Source organism: Porites lutea, chromosome 9, assembly GCF_958299795.1.
Source record: "Porites lutea chromosome 9, jaPorLute2.1, whole genome shotgun sequence".
Lineage (NCBI taxonomy): Eukaryota > Metazoa > Cnidaria > Anthozoa > Scleractinia > Poritidae > Porites > Porites lutea.
In genome coordinates this window covers 27,650,062-27,664,203 of record NC_133209.1, presented here as the reverse complement: position 1 = coordinate 27,664,203, position 14,142 = coordinate 27,650,062, and the positions used below count along the sequence as shown (strand labels likewise).

The window sequence follows — 14,142 nt, the reverse complement described above, 5'->3', positions numbered from 1 at the left end:
ACTCCTCCCCTGGATCCGCCATTGCACAAAGTCGTTACTTGTATCAATATTGGCTAACAGTTTTTGGGGGAATTGCTTGCAGTTTAGGCATCCCTCTGATAAACGGTAACGAGTGTTACGATAGTCAGATAGCAGCAGAAACATTCGTCTATAGCCTGTCCCCTTTCAATTATCAACAATTGTTTCAGTGAGTTTCAAAAGTCAGGCCTGGCAGGGAGGTAAGGAGGAGGTAGTGGGATAATTGTTTCCTCATAAGAAACTATTATATCTTAAAGCTCTTAATGATCTGGCTCCTGACAATCTATCCTCTATGTTCACTGAGCGTAGTAATATAATTCAGGCTATGTCTTTAAAGACTCTGCAATTAAATTAAATGTCCCTTTACCAAGAACTAATTACTTAAAAAAAGAGCTTATTAGCTATAGAGGTGCAACTCTCTGGAATGGTCTAGCCTGCAATCTTAGGCAAGAGAGATCTCTCAATCTTTTTAAGTAATTGTTGAACCGTGCTAAAATAAGGATTTGATTGATTGGTTGATACCGAATACCTAAAAGTGATTCGTCAGGTTACTTTTGGTGCACTGTAGTCAGTCATGCACGTTTTCCATTTCGTCCTTTGTCACTAGATTGCGAACTTCTGGTGCAGGAGCATAATTATGTATACCCGTTTTACCTGAACAAAGAAGACCCCAGATACCCGAATAACCAAAACCCCCTGGCCGGACCTTAAAAGGTGATGATAATTTATATTCTTACAGTTGTTCTTGCTTCATTTTCCCAGAAAATCAACAACACGCGCTTCCATGCATGCGCGATAGCCTTCTCGATGATAAGCAGCAAACATGGTGGGCGTAAAAAACTGATTGGCCGTTGAATGATTAGGAAACACACCACAGCACGATCCTGACAAATACTGCAACAGAGATCGGTGACAACACTCACAACAGCAGTACGTCAAACGATCCACTTCATCCGCTTCCATTTCCGGTCCACTGCCCCATAGTTCATCCTTAATATTGATATCGATCTTTGCTTCATCAGTATTCTTGCCCCATTCCTCGCTCTCCGCACTCACGCCATGTCCCGGATGACGGGGAACAATGTAAAGTACTTCCCCTTCACCGACCTTCTCTTCTTCACCTTCTTCTGTGTAATCGAAGTACTCAACTTTAAATCGATAACTTCTCGGCTGCTTTCCCGGTGGCCTCTCGATGAATTTTGCTCTAAGGTCCTCGTAAATGTCTCGTCCGTCCATACCGGTAAACGAAATCCGGAGTTTTTCTCTTCCTTTTTTGATTGCGGAGAGGAGATCTGTTCCAGGCCCGCCTTCATCCTCCTCGCCTCCATCGATGACCACTATTTTCTGTAGTCTTCTTTTCAACAACGGTAACAGCCCCAGGTTTTCAATATGGCCGCCGTCACTCAGCTGCAGTATTGGAGGGGGAATGGGACCAACGTTCACAACTTCAAAAACTTCCCGGATGAATCTGACGTGGTGTATGTGGACAACACACCATCTGCAACATTATAAGTTATACGTCATCAAGAAGACGTAGGTGTCAATTTGACGTTTGCATAGCTAGTTTGTGTCGTAGGCGTCGAAAGGGGCAGGAGTTATTGTATACCCAATTCCATAATTGGTTCTGATTACTTTTTCAGCTGATTACTACAAACTCTGATTACACAAAACAGTCAATTTAAACAATGTTGGAGAGCAACGTGAATTCTATTTTTAAAACATGCAGTTTAAAAATCTCATACTCATCATCATGACCGACATTATCACCATACAGCGGGACCGTGGGTGATTCAATGACGCTAAACGTTGTTAGTTTCTTTTTAGATTTTGCTGGACAATGGTGGATAGGCCATTTGCACGATGGCGTCATTTTACTACTACCACCAGAATCCTTCAGGGTATTGCTTTCTTCTGCAATTTAAGCCTTTTGTTATTTAAACCTCACTGAGACTACCAAATTTAAATATGAAAGGAGAAACAAAGTGAATTCTGGTCTTAGTAGTAAAAAGACGTGATAATGGTGCAAATGGCCCATTGTATCCGGAAATATTGAATATTTAGTAAAATGCAACTAGTGGTCTATTATCAATGCTGCGTTCTGATTGGTTGAGCTTCTACTAGGTTATATGTTATAGCCTACTGGTAGCGAAAAGCGCGCGCTTTTTGGCGGCAAAAGAGGATTAAAGTCTGTTTAACCAGCTAAATTTTTTTTTTATTCTCAATATTTTTGACCAACTAGTTGGATTTTACTAAAACAATTATTCCTCTCGCCCTCATGGCTTCTGAGTCAATAGCTCATGAGGCCTTCGGCCTCATGGGCTATTGACTCAGAGCCCATTCGTGCTCGAGGAATAATTGTTAATTATCCAGTGAGTTTGCTTTAACTTCCCTTTACCAACCTTTTTATTTACAACGTACCTTTTATTAACTTAAATTGCGAAGAATTAAATTAGACTATTTTCTTTAAAAATAAAATTAAAAAAAAAACTCGACTGTAAGTATTCAAAAATACAAACAAATGTATTAATTGAGCCCACCTTTACATACCTCAGTGGTGGTGAGGACATGGTGTGGGGGCCCGGGAGACTGGGAGCGCGAGGGATATGGGTGGAGGAGAAGAGAGGGAGAGGGGAGTTCTAGAAGGGTGGGAAGTGGGAGAAATGGGGAGAAATTATCCAACAGGGCTAATTAGTGTTTTGCAATCGAAAACGGGACGGGAGTCGGAAAGTTTAAACGCCCTGTCCCTCAACTTAATGTCTTTTTGTTTAACGGAGTGGGACAGTTTATTTTCATTAGCCTCTTAGCGTGTCATTTCCTAGATGCTATTATTGCTCTATTGTCTTCTTCAGTGCTATCAGGAGCCGATTACTTAGTCGGCTCCTGCTGCTATAGAATGTCTACACTGAAGTTCAGTTGTTAAAAATGATGAATCAAATACCTGACAAACGTCTCCAAATATCCGGGATTTTCTGCTCCCGTAGGTAACAAGGCGATAAGCGTTAGTAAGCAGAGGAAAACCACAAAGAAAATCACGGCTCTCTGGTTCCAGGCCTCGCTACCACCCAACAGTGGAATGATGGGAAGGCCAATGATTGGAACTACCAAAATCAGTTGAATAAGGATGGTAATGATCTGTAAGGAAAGGCAATGTGTTATAACTAAGAAAACATTATATTTTTACACAATTTACCTGAAGGATCGGAAATTTGACTATCCCGCGCGGGGCTTTGGACACGCATGCGGTTTCCAGACTCGAATTCTAAACATGGAGGATTTTATCGTAAAGTACTAACAGTTCGTCGCCAATAAGCTCGGACAAACTTAAAGAGGTTGAAGAAGTATCAAAAGGTTGTTTTCTTTTTTATCACATTAATTTCTTCACTGCTGATCAAGCTACAACATGACCTGTCACTATACGGCGAAAACTGCAGCCAGTGTTTATGGGCACGATCCTGCAGGGGCTGGGGCATTTGCCATCTTCTTCTTTGTCCAACCTTGTCCCTACCGGGGGGGGGGGGGCAGCTTAATTAACAGGGGGGGAAATGCTAATGCCCGGGGTTTGGCCCGAGGAGAAATAGTTTAGCTGGACTTGTTCGATGCATCATGATGATGAAGACAAAGACAACAAAAATGTTGATGCCAGACATAGTTAATCGATAAACCGATAATCGATAATAATAACTTCTGATATCGATCGATAGAAATCGATAGAGAAAAAAGTTGTGACCTCGATTATTATTCATGATTTTCCAATAGAAATCGATAATGATTTTTTATCGATTACTTTCGATTCCTATCGAATGTTATCGATTTTGTTAATCGATAACAATCGATAAATTATTTTTTTGTGACTTCGATTTCTATCGATTTCCGATATCAATCGATATTAATCGGCGGATTAAATCGATTAATATCGATGATATCGAATGATTTCCGATGTCGATTTTTATGGATTAACTACGTTCGGGGTGATAATAGCAACGATATTATTGATGAAGATGATAATAATAAAGATAATGAGCAAAGTAAATTTACCAAGGTTGATCCTGGACACCGCTGGGGCTCAGCGACTATGGATTTTCCCATTCCTAATCCAAAAATGATCTGTAAGCTTTGAACTGGATCAACTTCACTCTCATACTGACCCATGTGGAATGAAACAGCAGCTGCTGAGGTTGCCATGGCTTCTGATAATTTAATGTCATTCGGATGTAGGCGGTTTTCAAACTGTTTTTTACCTTGAAAATTATCAATTCGTTCAATTCCAGAGGGTGCCATCGTGAGAAGTGCGAATGAAGGCTCTCTGGTAGGAAAAAACGTATGTGGTCATCGATAACAGGAAATCAAATATTAGTTTCATTTATTACCAGTAATGATACTTTTAATTCAAACAAATAAACAGTTAACGTAGCATTAAACTATAAACAGTCCATGTACTTAGTATTAAGTTATTCGGTTGGGAATTGGGATGTGTTAAAGTACTCTCTAATTTTGAAATCGCTGAAGACAATTAGGGTAGTTACAGAAAAGGTACTTTTTCATATACCTTCCATTGACAAATGTCACAAATGGTACCCCTTTCACATACCTTGTTTAGAACGTTGCATCCCTTTTAACTGCTGTAAATGCACTGTCATTTGAATGTGAATAAAACACAAAGCCTGAACGTTTTCACGACTTTTTCACAGCCATAACATGCATCTGTTGGCCCTTTGGGGCCTTTTTACAGACCAACACGACAGATTTCCCTACCCTTTCATATATCTGAAGCCTGAGAAGGGCACCCCTTTCGGGCTATTTAATTTACAAGCGTGGCCGAGGAATTGAACTCGGAACTACCGTAAAAAAATCCAGCAAGTGGCCAGAGCGCCGGGACTCGAACCCGGGACCGCCGGATTGCGAGTCCAACGAGCTGACCACTCGGCCACGCTGCCTCCGTATAGGTCATTATAGGGAGTACCCCCCTCCCCCCCCCCGGGGTTTGGCTTATCACGGGTCTTATTAACTCGCAATTGCTTACCTCAATGATTGAGTTAACCTCCATTCGTTCACAGTTAAATTACAGATGTATTCTGGTGACATGCCAGACAGATCCTCCAGGGTCAAAGGTCGATTCAGTTTCTCAGCTGGTGACTCAACGCATTCGCATGTGCACACAGGAAACACATCCTGACAAGTGATTCCTGAACAGCCTGTAGCTCCAGTGCTCTCAGGAGAGTAAAAGGATTTCTGGAGGCGCCATCTACAGAGTAAGGAACAATCAAAATGAAAGGAAACACAATAGACTTCACTATACCACGCCAGTTGTATTAATAGCAGGGATGAATTAATTTTTCTTTTGAAGTGGAATCTCTCAGTTAGAAGTGGAATGCAATGATGATATCATACCCTTTTGTCTTTATCTCATGAATAAATTGCGGTGGATTGTCTTTATTTTATTTGGTTTTTTTTTTGTAATTCAAACACAATTAAAAAGATAAACTCACCTTGCCTTAACGTAACTGGTTTTAACCTGGTTGTCATCGGCGTTAATGTGTTTCACTTCAATTAACTAATGGTATTTCACTTGAAAAGGTTAACTTCATCCCTACAATTATACTACTTACACCTTGTAGCGTAGCTTCCTTAATCAGTGCTGTGTTTTTGTTTAGCAAGTCATTCTTCAATTTAAAACAAAAGAGTGCCTCTCCCACACCACCCCACCCCACTCCGAAAAAACAGCAACAACAACAACAATTTAACAAGAGCAAGTCGCATACTACGAAAGTAGACCCGGTTGCAATAGTTTCGTCTCATGTTTCAGTTGATGTATGTTTAGTTTATACCTTATTTGGTTTTGTAAGGTAAAGAAACACGAGCCCTTATTCAATAACTTGCAATTTTATGTCTCCGGATGAGAACATAGACTGCAACCAAATTACAACTAAAAAAATATACAGTCCTAACTACGTCTTAAGTGATTTATTCGCGGAACAACTTCACTGAGGTTCCAGGCACTCGATGAAAATTTTGCAATATTGCACACGACGATGCGGGTTTGCATGTTAAAAGAAAAATTTCTTGTATTATACTACTGCGTGAGAAATTTCTGCAATTTGGTTGGCTTAGAGCAGTGGTATTTGAAATACCTATACATGTGAAAATTACAAACCCTTTGCCGGTAGTAGTATAAACAAATAATAGCATGATTTGTACGTAATATTTGGCATAAATACCACTTGTGATATTGAAATTGTCTCAAATTTCGCTCGCCTAACGGCTCGTGAATTTACGTTTAACAATTTTGAAATTTCACTCGTGGTATTTAAGCCAAATATCACTACAAATGATGCTATTACCTATACCAGCATCAGTATTATATAATCTTATTAGTGAATACCTGTTGTATGTGTGTATAGCATTCATCTGTAGCATTACAACAAAAGGATTCAGCCATATTAATATTGCTGAAATCCACATCAGCAAAGTGAACCTCTTTTCGCTGTACTCAATGGAAAGAACTTCTGTTTTATAAACCCTCCACTTAACACCATAAGCATAGAGATAGACAATCAAAGCCATTGATGCTTTGTCTCTTAGAGGAGCTATGCCCATCCACAGGAGAATACTGAGAACGATGATCAAAGCATTAAGCCACAGAGGTGTCACCACTATATATTCCTCAATAAACCATGGGAGAAACACCATTGCAAAAGTAAACCCTGACAGATTATAAAGAACGTTAGCGAACGGTTTTAGCAATGGCCCAGCTACTTTGTTCACCACATAGAAGAGGAGAAATAAAAGAAAAAGAATTGCGAATGTGATGAAAGTGATGTATACATCAGGACCAAATGTGGGAACACATTCTACTTGATTGGTCATGTTGGAAAGAGCAGCGACGTTGGTGTTATCGGCAATCTCCGATGAGGAAAAGTTTTTCGTCTTCTCATCAGGACAAGTAAATGGTTTTCGCATAATATCACCAAAAAAGTAATCGATGATATAAGCTGTTGGAAAAGTCAACCCTGACCAGTTAACGCAAGATAGTACTACAGAAACAAATAGAATAACAGTAAGGAGAATAAAAGTATCAAAAATTCCTTTTAAAGGATTGCGCCAGTTACAGAAAAGGCCAATGTTCGTCTTCATGTTATCGAAGAACTCTTTATGCCATCCAGGATCATCTTTCTGTTCATTGCGATACTTCCAGTCTAGGTAGGCGGTGCCTGTGTAACCTCCTCCTGAGACACAGCTGAGGTAATCTGGGGTGATCTTCTTATGTAGCAGTCTGCGTAGAACGCCAGAACTCAGTGCCGCTGACCGAACGCCGCCACCGGAAAATGCTAATCCAGTTTTATTCATTTCCTTAGGGAACTGGCCGATGAATGTCTCTGCAAAAAAATGGTTTTGGGTATTCGTTATCACCACGCATTAAACAGAAATTAGCTGTACTACCAACTTTCAGAGCAAAATATTTTGAAGAGCGAAATTGAGCCACCACAAAGGCGGGAGAAACTTGCATGCGAACACACATGTATTTTAAATCGTAGCCTCCTTGGTTTTACAGGTGAGTATAAAACCTTGAAAAAAAGACCCAGATTTTAGACTTAACTCGATTTTTTAAAATATATCTTGGGCTCGATTGCAATAGTATTTACTAACAACGAACGGCGATCAACCTAAAATTCTCACATAGCCTACGTAGCAAGCGTTTCCGCGCGAGCACGTCAAGAAAGTCCAACTTTCGCGCAATGACTCGATCAGAAACGCTTGCTACACAGGCTATAATTCTCACACCGCCTCCTGCAATCTTTCCTCATAATCAGTTTAACTTCATGTGCTTTTGTAAAAGCACTAATAAACCTCTCTGTATTATAGAGAGAAGAATTTGGTGACAGTTTTTTGTCAGATAAGTCAAGAAAAAAAAAGTAAAAGAAAACATGTGACAATTACCTTCAGATTATTCTGGCTCCTTGTTGTTTACTGACACAATTTAGTATTATTTCCTTCAGACGGATCATTAATTACTTTTTCAGTAATTCATATTTTGAAATATCTTTTAATTGTGTGATGGTCTTTTGACCAGTTTTCCACCTGTTGTTCTGTTTGCTTGAATCAGCTTCCCCTCACCCCCTCAACGATGGAATATTTTTGGAAAATATGAGATTCTTCAATATCGATTTACGTATATTTTGTTACACGTTTTTACCGTAGCTTAGATTTATTTTCATTTATTTTCATTGAACACTGCTGTTACTTCCATTCCTTTTTTGTAATTTAACGAAAACATAGTTCTCAGTTAAGGAGCAACGCTAAACCATTATGTATTTCATACCCCACGTAACCATAACCTCGTCGCTAAGCTCGTAACTTAAGTTTAACAAAAATTTCCTCCGAATACTAGTCATGAGACTAGTTTCAACAGAATTCTGCCCCTATGTTTTGTTCGACTTTGTGTTGTACAAATTGAACAATCATATTTTTGTGGCAATTTATGCGAGCGCCTTTCAGACGTTTTAGCTCAGGCCACGAAACAATCATGAATTGGCCTTTCTATCCGATCCTTTCGTAATGGGTCAGTAATTAACGCGCACTAACCATCGATGAAGAGACCTCCTTAACCTGAATAACCAGACGATAACTATTTACTGGTTTATACTATACTTATGTGCACAGGGACATAACATTAAAGCTAGTCTAGTCTTAGAATAACGAGTTGAGGAGCTTGTAAAAAAAGCATTCCAAAAGTAAACAAGCCAAGTATCTGGTACAAATTCGTTCCTCCCACGATTCGGCTGCGATACTGAAACGAACGAGACGAAAACGACCGATTTATAAGAATTACTGTTGAAAATAAAAAAAAAAAAAATGAAAAGATATTTAGGCACGAGTTTAAATCAAATGCAAAACAAGACCGTTTCATCGAACAGTCTTCCCTAATTTAAACTAGGGATACCTTCCGGCAAGCGCCAACGATGCGAATTCGTTCCTTTTTTGTGGGATGTGCATGTTGATTCTTCGCGATCTGTTACACAATGTCAGAGGTTTAAAACAGATTTCGCTGTACAAAAAGATAAATTTCACCCCAGTTTGAATCAACTACTTCGGCACATTCTAGGCTTTCACCTTTATTAAACAATAACAGCATGGCGTGAAGCTTTGTTTGTAAATTGGAGCAAGTTATCACTTATGTTTCATGGAAAATTCCATTGTATCAAAACTGTAAACGTTAGAAATTAAAATGTTGTTCGAGTAAGGCCTTTATACGGTGTCCCATATCTGCAAACACAACATACAGTTCTTGAAACACAACAATATATTCCTGGAACACAACAAACACTTTTCCAAACACAACACGCTATTATCTAAATATACAACAATTAACGCCGTTTACCGAAACACAACACATTACTATCCAGACACAACACAATATTTGCAAAACACAACACATTTTCCCACAGCACAAAACAATATTTGCGAAACACAAAACAAAATTCTCCCTATTACGTAATGCAGGCCTTTGTTAATATATAAAGCACAAACCCATCATTACTAAACCAATGACATGTTATTCGCCTTGCATTGTTCGCAAACTCCCGCCATATTCTTTCAATTGGTTATCCCTTCATGTGGCAATCTGTCGCGATGGATGTGTTTTTTAAGCGCTTGAACTACTGGGAAAAGTTCGAAGGAAACTCACTAATACTGCTCTAGATGTAGGTCCGAATTTTGCTTGGCTAACCTCTCATGCAGCCTGACCCATCCAATTCTTGTTGAATGGTCTAGTAAATTTCGCGATCGTTGCTGTTTGCATTCCTTCTTAATCCATGTACACGCATAAACATGCTGTTGCATGCTACTTTTCTACAAAGAGTGTTATAACCGAGTGATCCAACCCATGCTGAAAATAATAACGTCTGAGACCCTCCTCGTTGTCTAGGCCGCTCCACATCTAGAGTAGTATTGGTAAGTTTCCTTCGAGCTCTTCTCAGCAGTTCAAGCGTGTAAAAAAACACATCCATTCTTTTGACAGATCGTCATATGGATAACAAAGAAATGCGGGAGTTTGCAATTAAATGTCAAGTTTAATTATGCCTTGTACCGTGTGGCACGAAATTTTTGCGGGAGTTTATTTTTGCGGATTGGCGATTTTTTGTGTTTTGCGGGAACTAATTTTTGCGATTAGGACAGATTGGTTTTTCTTGCTGGGAATTAATTTTTGCGACTTTCAGACAGTATCCAGTACCCAGTTTTGAGAATATTTTCGTTTTTATTGAGTACGTGCAATAAACCAGTATTTCGTTTGTTTCTGAATGAAAGAGACAAGTTGTGATTGAACAGACAAGATTTCTATTTTTTTGTGTAGCAAATTTAAGTTAGAGAATATTTACTCTGAAGTAAATTTTTTCGGAAAAAATGTTTGCGGTAATTTTTATTTGAGGGAACTTATATTCGCGGATCGCTGGCAAAATCGCAAAAATCGCAAAAACGATGCATTCCTTACGGGAGTTTAGAGCTGTTTCAATGTAAATCGAGCTGCAAAGAACACGCTGGCTGCATGACAAAAATCTCTCGAAAGGCATAAAGATTGTCAACCTAAAACAAAAGTTCTGCAAATGCGCTGCATTCCTCACGGCAGGTGAGGACTGGCTCAATGTAAATCGACTGCGAAGGACACGCTGGTTCCGATAAAACTTTGAGTCAGGGAGTGATGACCATTTAATATTCTTTGATCAGCTACCGCTTAAAATTCAATTTACAAAGGAAAAGAGAACAAAAATTTGAGCGTACAACCCCATTCCCTGATCAGTTCCGCTTTGAACGAAATTTATAAAGCAAAACAGAGCACTAATGGCCCTTTCAAACAAGAAATCATATTAAAGTCTGCTCACCTGTTAGCTCCTCTGGAACAGATGACGATTAGACGATCAGACGATTAGTTACAGGGTCAGTAAAAGGTCTCTGAGTCACGGTACAAAATGCAGAATGCAGACTGCTGAAGACCATCGTTTTCACAATGCAAGTAAGGACCCCTTCTAACCCTGAAAACAACGGTCTGTGGTCTGCATTCTGTACTGTCCAATTGGCTACACACTGGAAGGGGTGCCGAATGGTACCTCCAAAAATGTGGGTCTCGGAAAATTTGGCAGGATCTCGAAATCTCGGAAGCGTTTTTGATAAGTCTCGAAGTCTCGTTTTTTCATGGTTTGTTTTTGACTTTTTTGAGTCTCGAAAATTTTCACCAAAGTCTCGGGCTCGGATTTCTAACTAGGATCTCGGCGTCTCGGGGAGTCTCGGATTTTACCATTCGCCACCCCTACTGGATCCACGACTTGTAAATACAAGACCATGCTGTCATTGCCCAAATATAAGGTCTTACTTACATCAAATTGAATATAGTAAAAAAAAAGAGGGTTACTCAGAATTTGAGGACTTTTCCAAAACATTGCGTCGCATTATGAATTTACCGCCCAGGCAACCTGGCTGGCAATAAACAATTTCTTCTCAATTGTGTTAACGATGTAAAAAGCATTTTTGCTGTCTTGGTAAAGTATATATGGTAATGTCCTGGACCAGGTGTAAAATATGTATCTTCTTTACATTCTACATTAATAGTAAGCTCAGATGTAAGCATAAAATGCGACAATGGCGTCCGCTATCTGTCCAATAATGAATTTCCATGACGTCGTTTTTTTTTTCTCCTACTACGCCCTTAGACATGCGATTTTCCGCTTAAAACATGTCGGGTGCCCAAATGACATGCCTTTTTAACCGACTCGTTGAATTCGGTTTTCGTTTCAAAATTATTTTGCCTTTCAATTAACATACCAATTCAGCAAAACCATTGTAAAGGAAATTCTACATTGCATTTAATTACAATATAAATTATTGTGGATGGCAAAACAGTCAAATGATTTTCAGGGTTCTCTCACTATTTTATTTGTGATTTTGTAATACAGGCTTTGTTTATTTCATCTACTCATGGCATGTCGCTACGTAAACCTTTCCTTCAACGTGCGTCGATCGATTTCTAAAGAGCAAACACTGCTTTAGTTAAACTCAAATATCCCTGCCAGCGCCCTAAGTTTCACTCTGTGTCATATCATCCTCTGTTGTGAATTGATGTAGAAACCTTCATGAACGTGTTCTAAAACCAGCAAAGGGAAAATAAAGCTAGGACTTCCAACTTGTCCAAATTGAGTATGCCAAGAAAAATCGGGCAATTGACACTTTGTACCCCAGCATCTTGAAACTGTCTCCTTTTGTGAAGTAACGCGAATGCTAATAAATTTCTCTGTTTATTATCTTACAATAATCTTCGATAATCTAGAAAACTATCCATCTTCCTGCGATGTATCAAGTGAACGTCCACGAACGTACCGTAATGTTTAACCTCTATATCAAAAGCATTCAGATAACATGATGTCTTATGATGTGGAACAGTAGTACAGTATGGCCTACAGTTTTTTAGCTTGGTCATGAAAAATTACAAAATTTCTATTCAGACAAGGAGAGGATATCGTATAAGACAAACTTAAAAGAAATCTTACCTTATATTTTGTAAGTTGTCTGTTGTGAAGTCAGTAGGGAAGCCACAATGACTAAATTTTGAACTCCTTTTGCACGACCACAGCGAATGCAAATAACAGCCTTGGTTACTAATGATCATGACAATTTTTTTTTGGAATTCTAATTATAATGGTAACACAAAGGTCCGGTGGCGGTTAATTAATGCATCACTCTTTGAATTACACACAGGAGAGTTAGATTACCATAGCGCCGGTGGTGTGTTTTACTCACTTATACAGTGTAACCTGCATTAAGCGGACAGTAGCCGAGGTCCCCAAATTTATTTCCCTAATTTACTTTAAATGAAATCTTTATTAAGCAGAAACGGACACCGAAAAAGTACCTGAAATGGACAGTCATTTCTAGTGTTGCCAGCCTGTATTAAACGGACACCTGTAATTAAACTCCACCACCTAATATTGCCAGATATTATGGACAAGAGAACCTTACGCTGGCCACTTAAAGCAAGGCAGCCAACATGCTCCAGAAAATGAAGTTTAAGGGTTAAGATGCTCAAACAATCAGGAAATTGATGACTTTTTTATCGTTAGAGATAATGCTTTATGTTCATATTGCAACAGTAAAATAAACAGCATAGAAAAGGACACAGTTTATATTCAATTTTATGATTGTTTGTACAAATATATATACAGCTTGTTTTGTTCATTTGTTCAGTCTCACAGTATGCAGTATTGTTTTCTGTCTTTCTCATTTCGTTTTGTTTAATTTGTGTAGAACTTATTTCACTCATCTGATTTCTTCAAGACCTTCAAGGGGTGAATTTGTGGTGCAATCTTATGTTTATGGTACTATGATAAATTGGTCCCCTTAAAGAAAGAAATTAATGCAAACGTATATCGTCGTAGTATTTGCATTGGAGTATTCCAAACGTTTCCACCTTTCATTTGAATGGTATTTGACACCTCATATGACGTTATCTATCGAAACATGTATTAGGCGGACAATAAAGCACTCCCCGAGAGTGCCCGCTTAATACAGGTTTGAATTTACTGTACCTTCAAAACTGATACCTTATCCAGTTTGTCCCTTTCTCATTTAATCATTGTACACAGTCGAACCTCTCCACAACGGCCAGGGCCTGGGCCAGACGAAAGTGACCGTTGTGCAGAGGTTGCTGTTATGGGGAGCCAGTAGGGGTATAATATGACAATTTTTTTTCCAGTTTTTGGAAGTACAACACGTTTATTGTGATAAGTTCATGCTTGCTGTACGTCATACAATGATAATCCAAATAACGATAAAATTAAAAGGAAACACGAATAATGTTTGAATCAAAATGCTAACGTGACAAAATGAGCAAGGCTCGCACCATACGCTAGAAGTATTTATGCAATTTATGCATACTGCAGCTGCAGTATAAATGGAGCACAGCCAAAATACGACTGCATGCCGCGCTCATCAACGCGCCATACGGATCAAATTTAAGTATTGTTAGTGTGGTGACTAATCACAATGATCTTCAGGACAAGCGATCAAACCTCAAAACCACAAACTAATTACCGTTGCTGTTTGCTGTTTAGTTTTCTCGAGTGCAGCTAAATGTCGTGGGTC

The 14,142-nt window shown here is 39.0% G+C and overlaps 1 protein-coding gene across 2 annotated transcripts; it reads right to left on the bottom strand.

The window, feature by feature from the left end:
• Positions 1-527: 527 nt before the first annotated feature.
• LOC140948693 (uncharacterized) lies at positions 528-12,658 on the bottom strand. 2 transcript variants are annotated; one of them, XM_073397958.1, is made up of 6 exons: positions 12,552-12,658; positions 6,398-7,391; positions 5,039-5,260; positions 4,054-4,321; positions 2,957-3,150; positions 528-1,516 (listed from the first exon to the last, which is right to left on the bottom strand). In XM_073397958.1, the coding sequence occupies exons 2-6, from the start codon at positions 7,360-7,362 to the stop codon at positions 769-771; spliced, it is 2,397 nt and encodes a 798-aa protein (XP_073254059.1). In that variant the 5' UTR covers positions 7,363-7,391; positions 12,552-12,658; the 3' UTR covers positions 528-768. The 2 variants fall into 2 exon arrangements, with proteins under 2 accessions (XP_073254059.1, XP_073254060.1); XM_073397959.1 differs by lacking the exon at positions 12,552-12,658 and adding an exon at positions 7,954-7,973.
• Between the last annotated feature and the right edge of the window lie 1,484 nt (positions 12,659-14,142).

Excerpts from the sequence above, each read along its gene's own strand:
- LOC140948693 (XM_073397958.1), bottom strand. The coding sequence starts at position 7,362 with ATGAATAAAACTGGATTAGCATTTTCCGGTGGCGGCGTTCGGTCAGCG. Across the intron at positions 5,261-6,397 it reads GCTATACACACATACAACAG|ATGGCGCCTCCAGAAATCCT; the intron begins GTATTCACTAAT and ends CTTACTCTGTAG. Across the intron at positions 1,517-2,956 it reads TATTTGGAGACGTTTGTCAG|ATGGTGTGTTGTCCACATAC; the intron begins GTATTTGATTCA and ends ATAATGTTGCAG.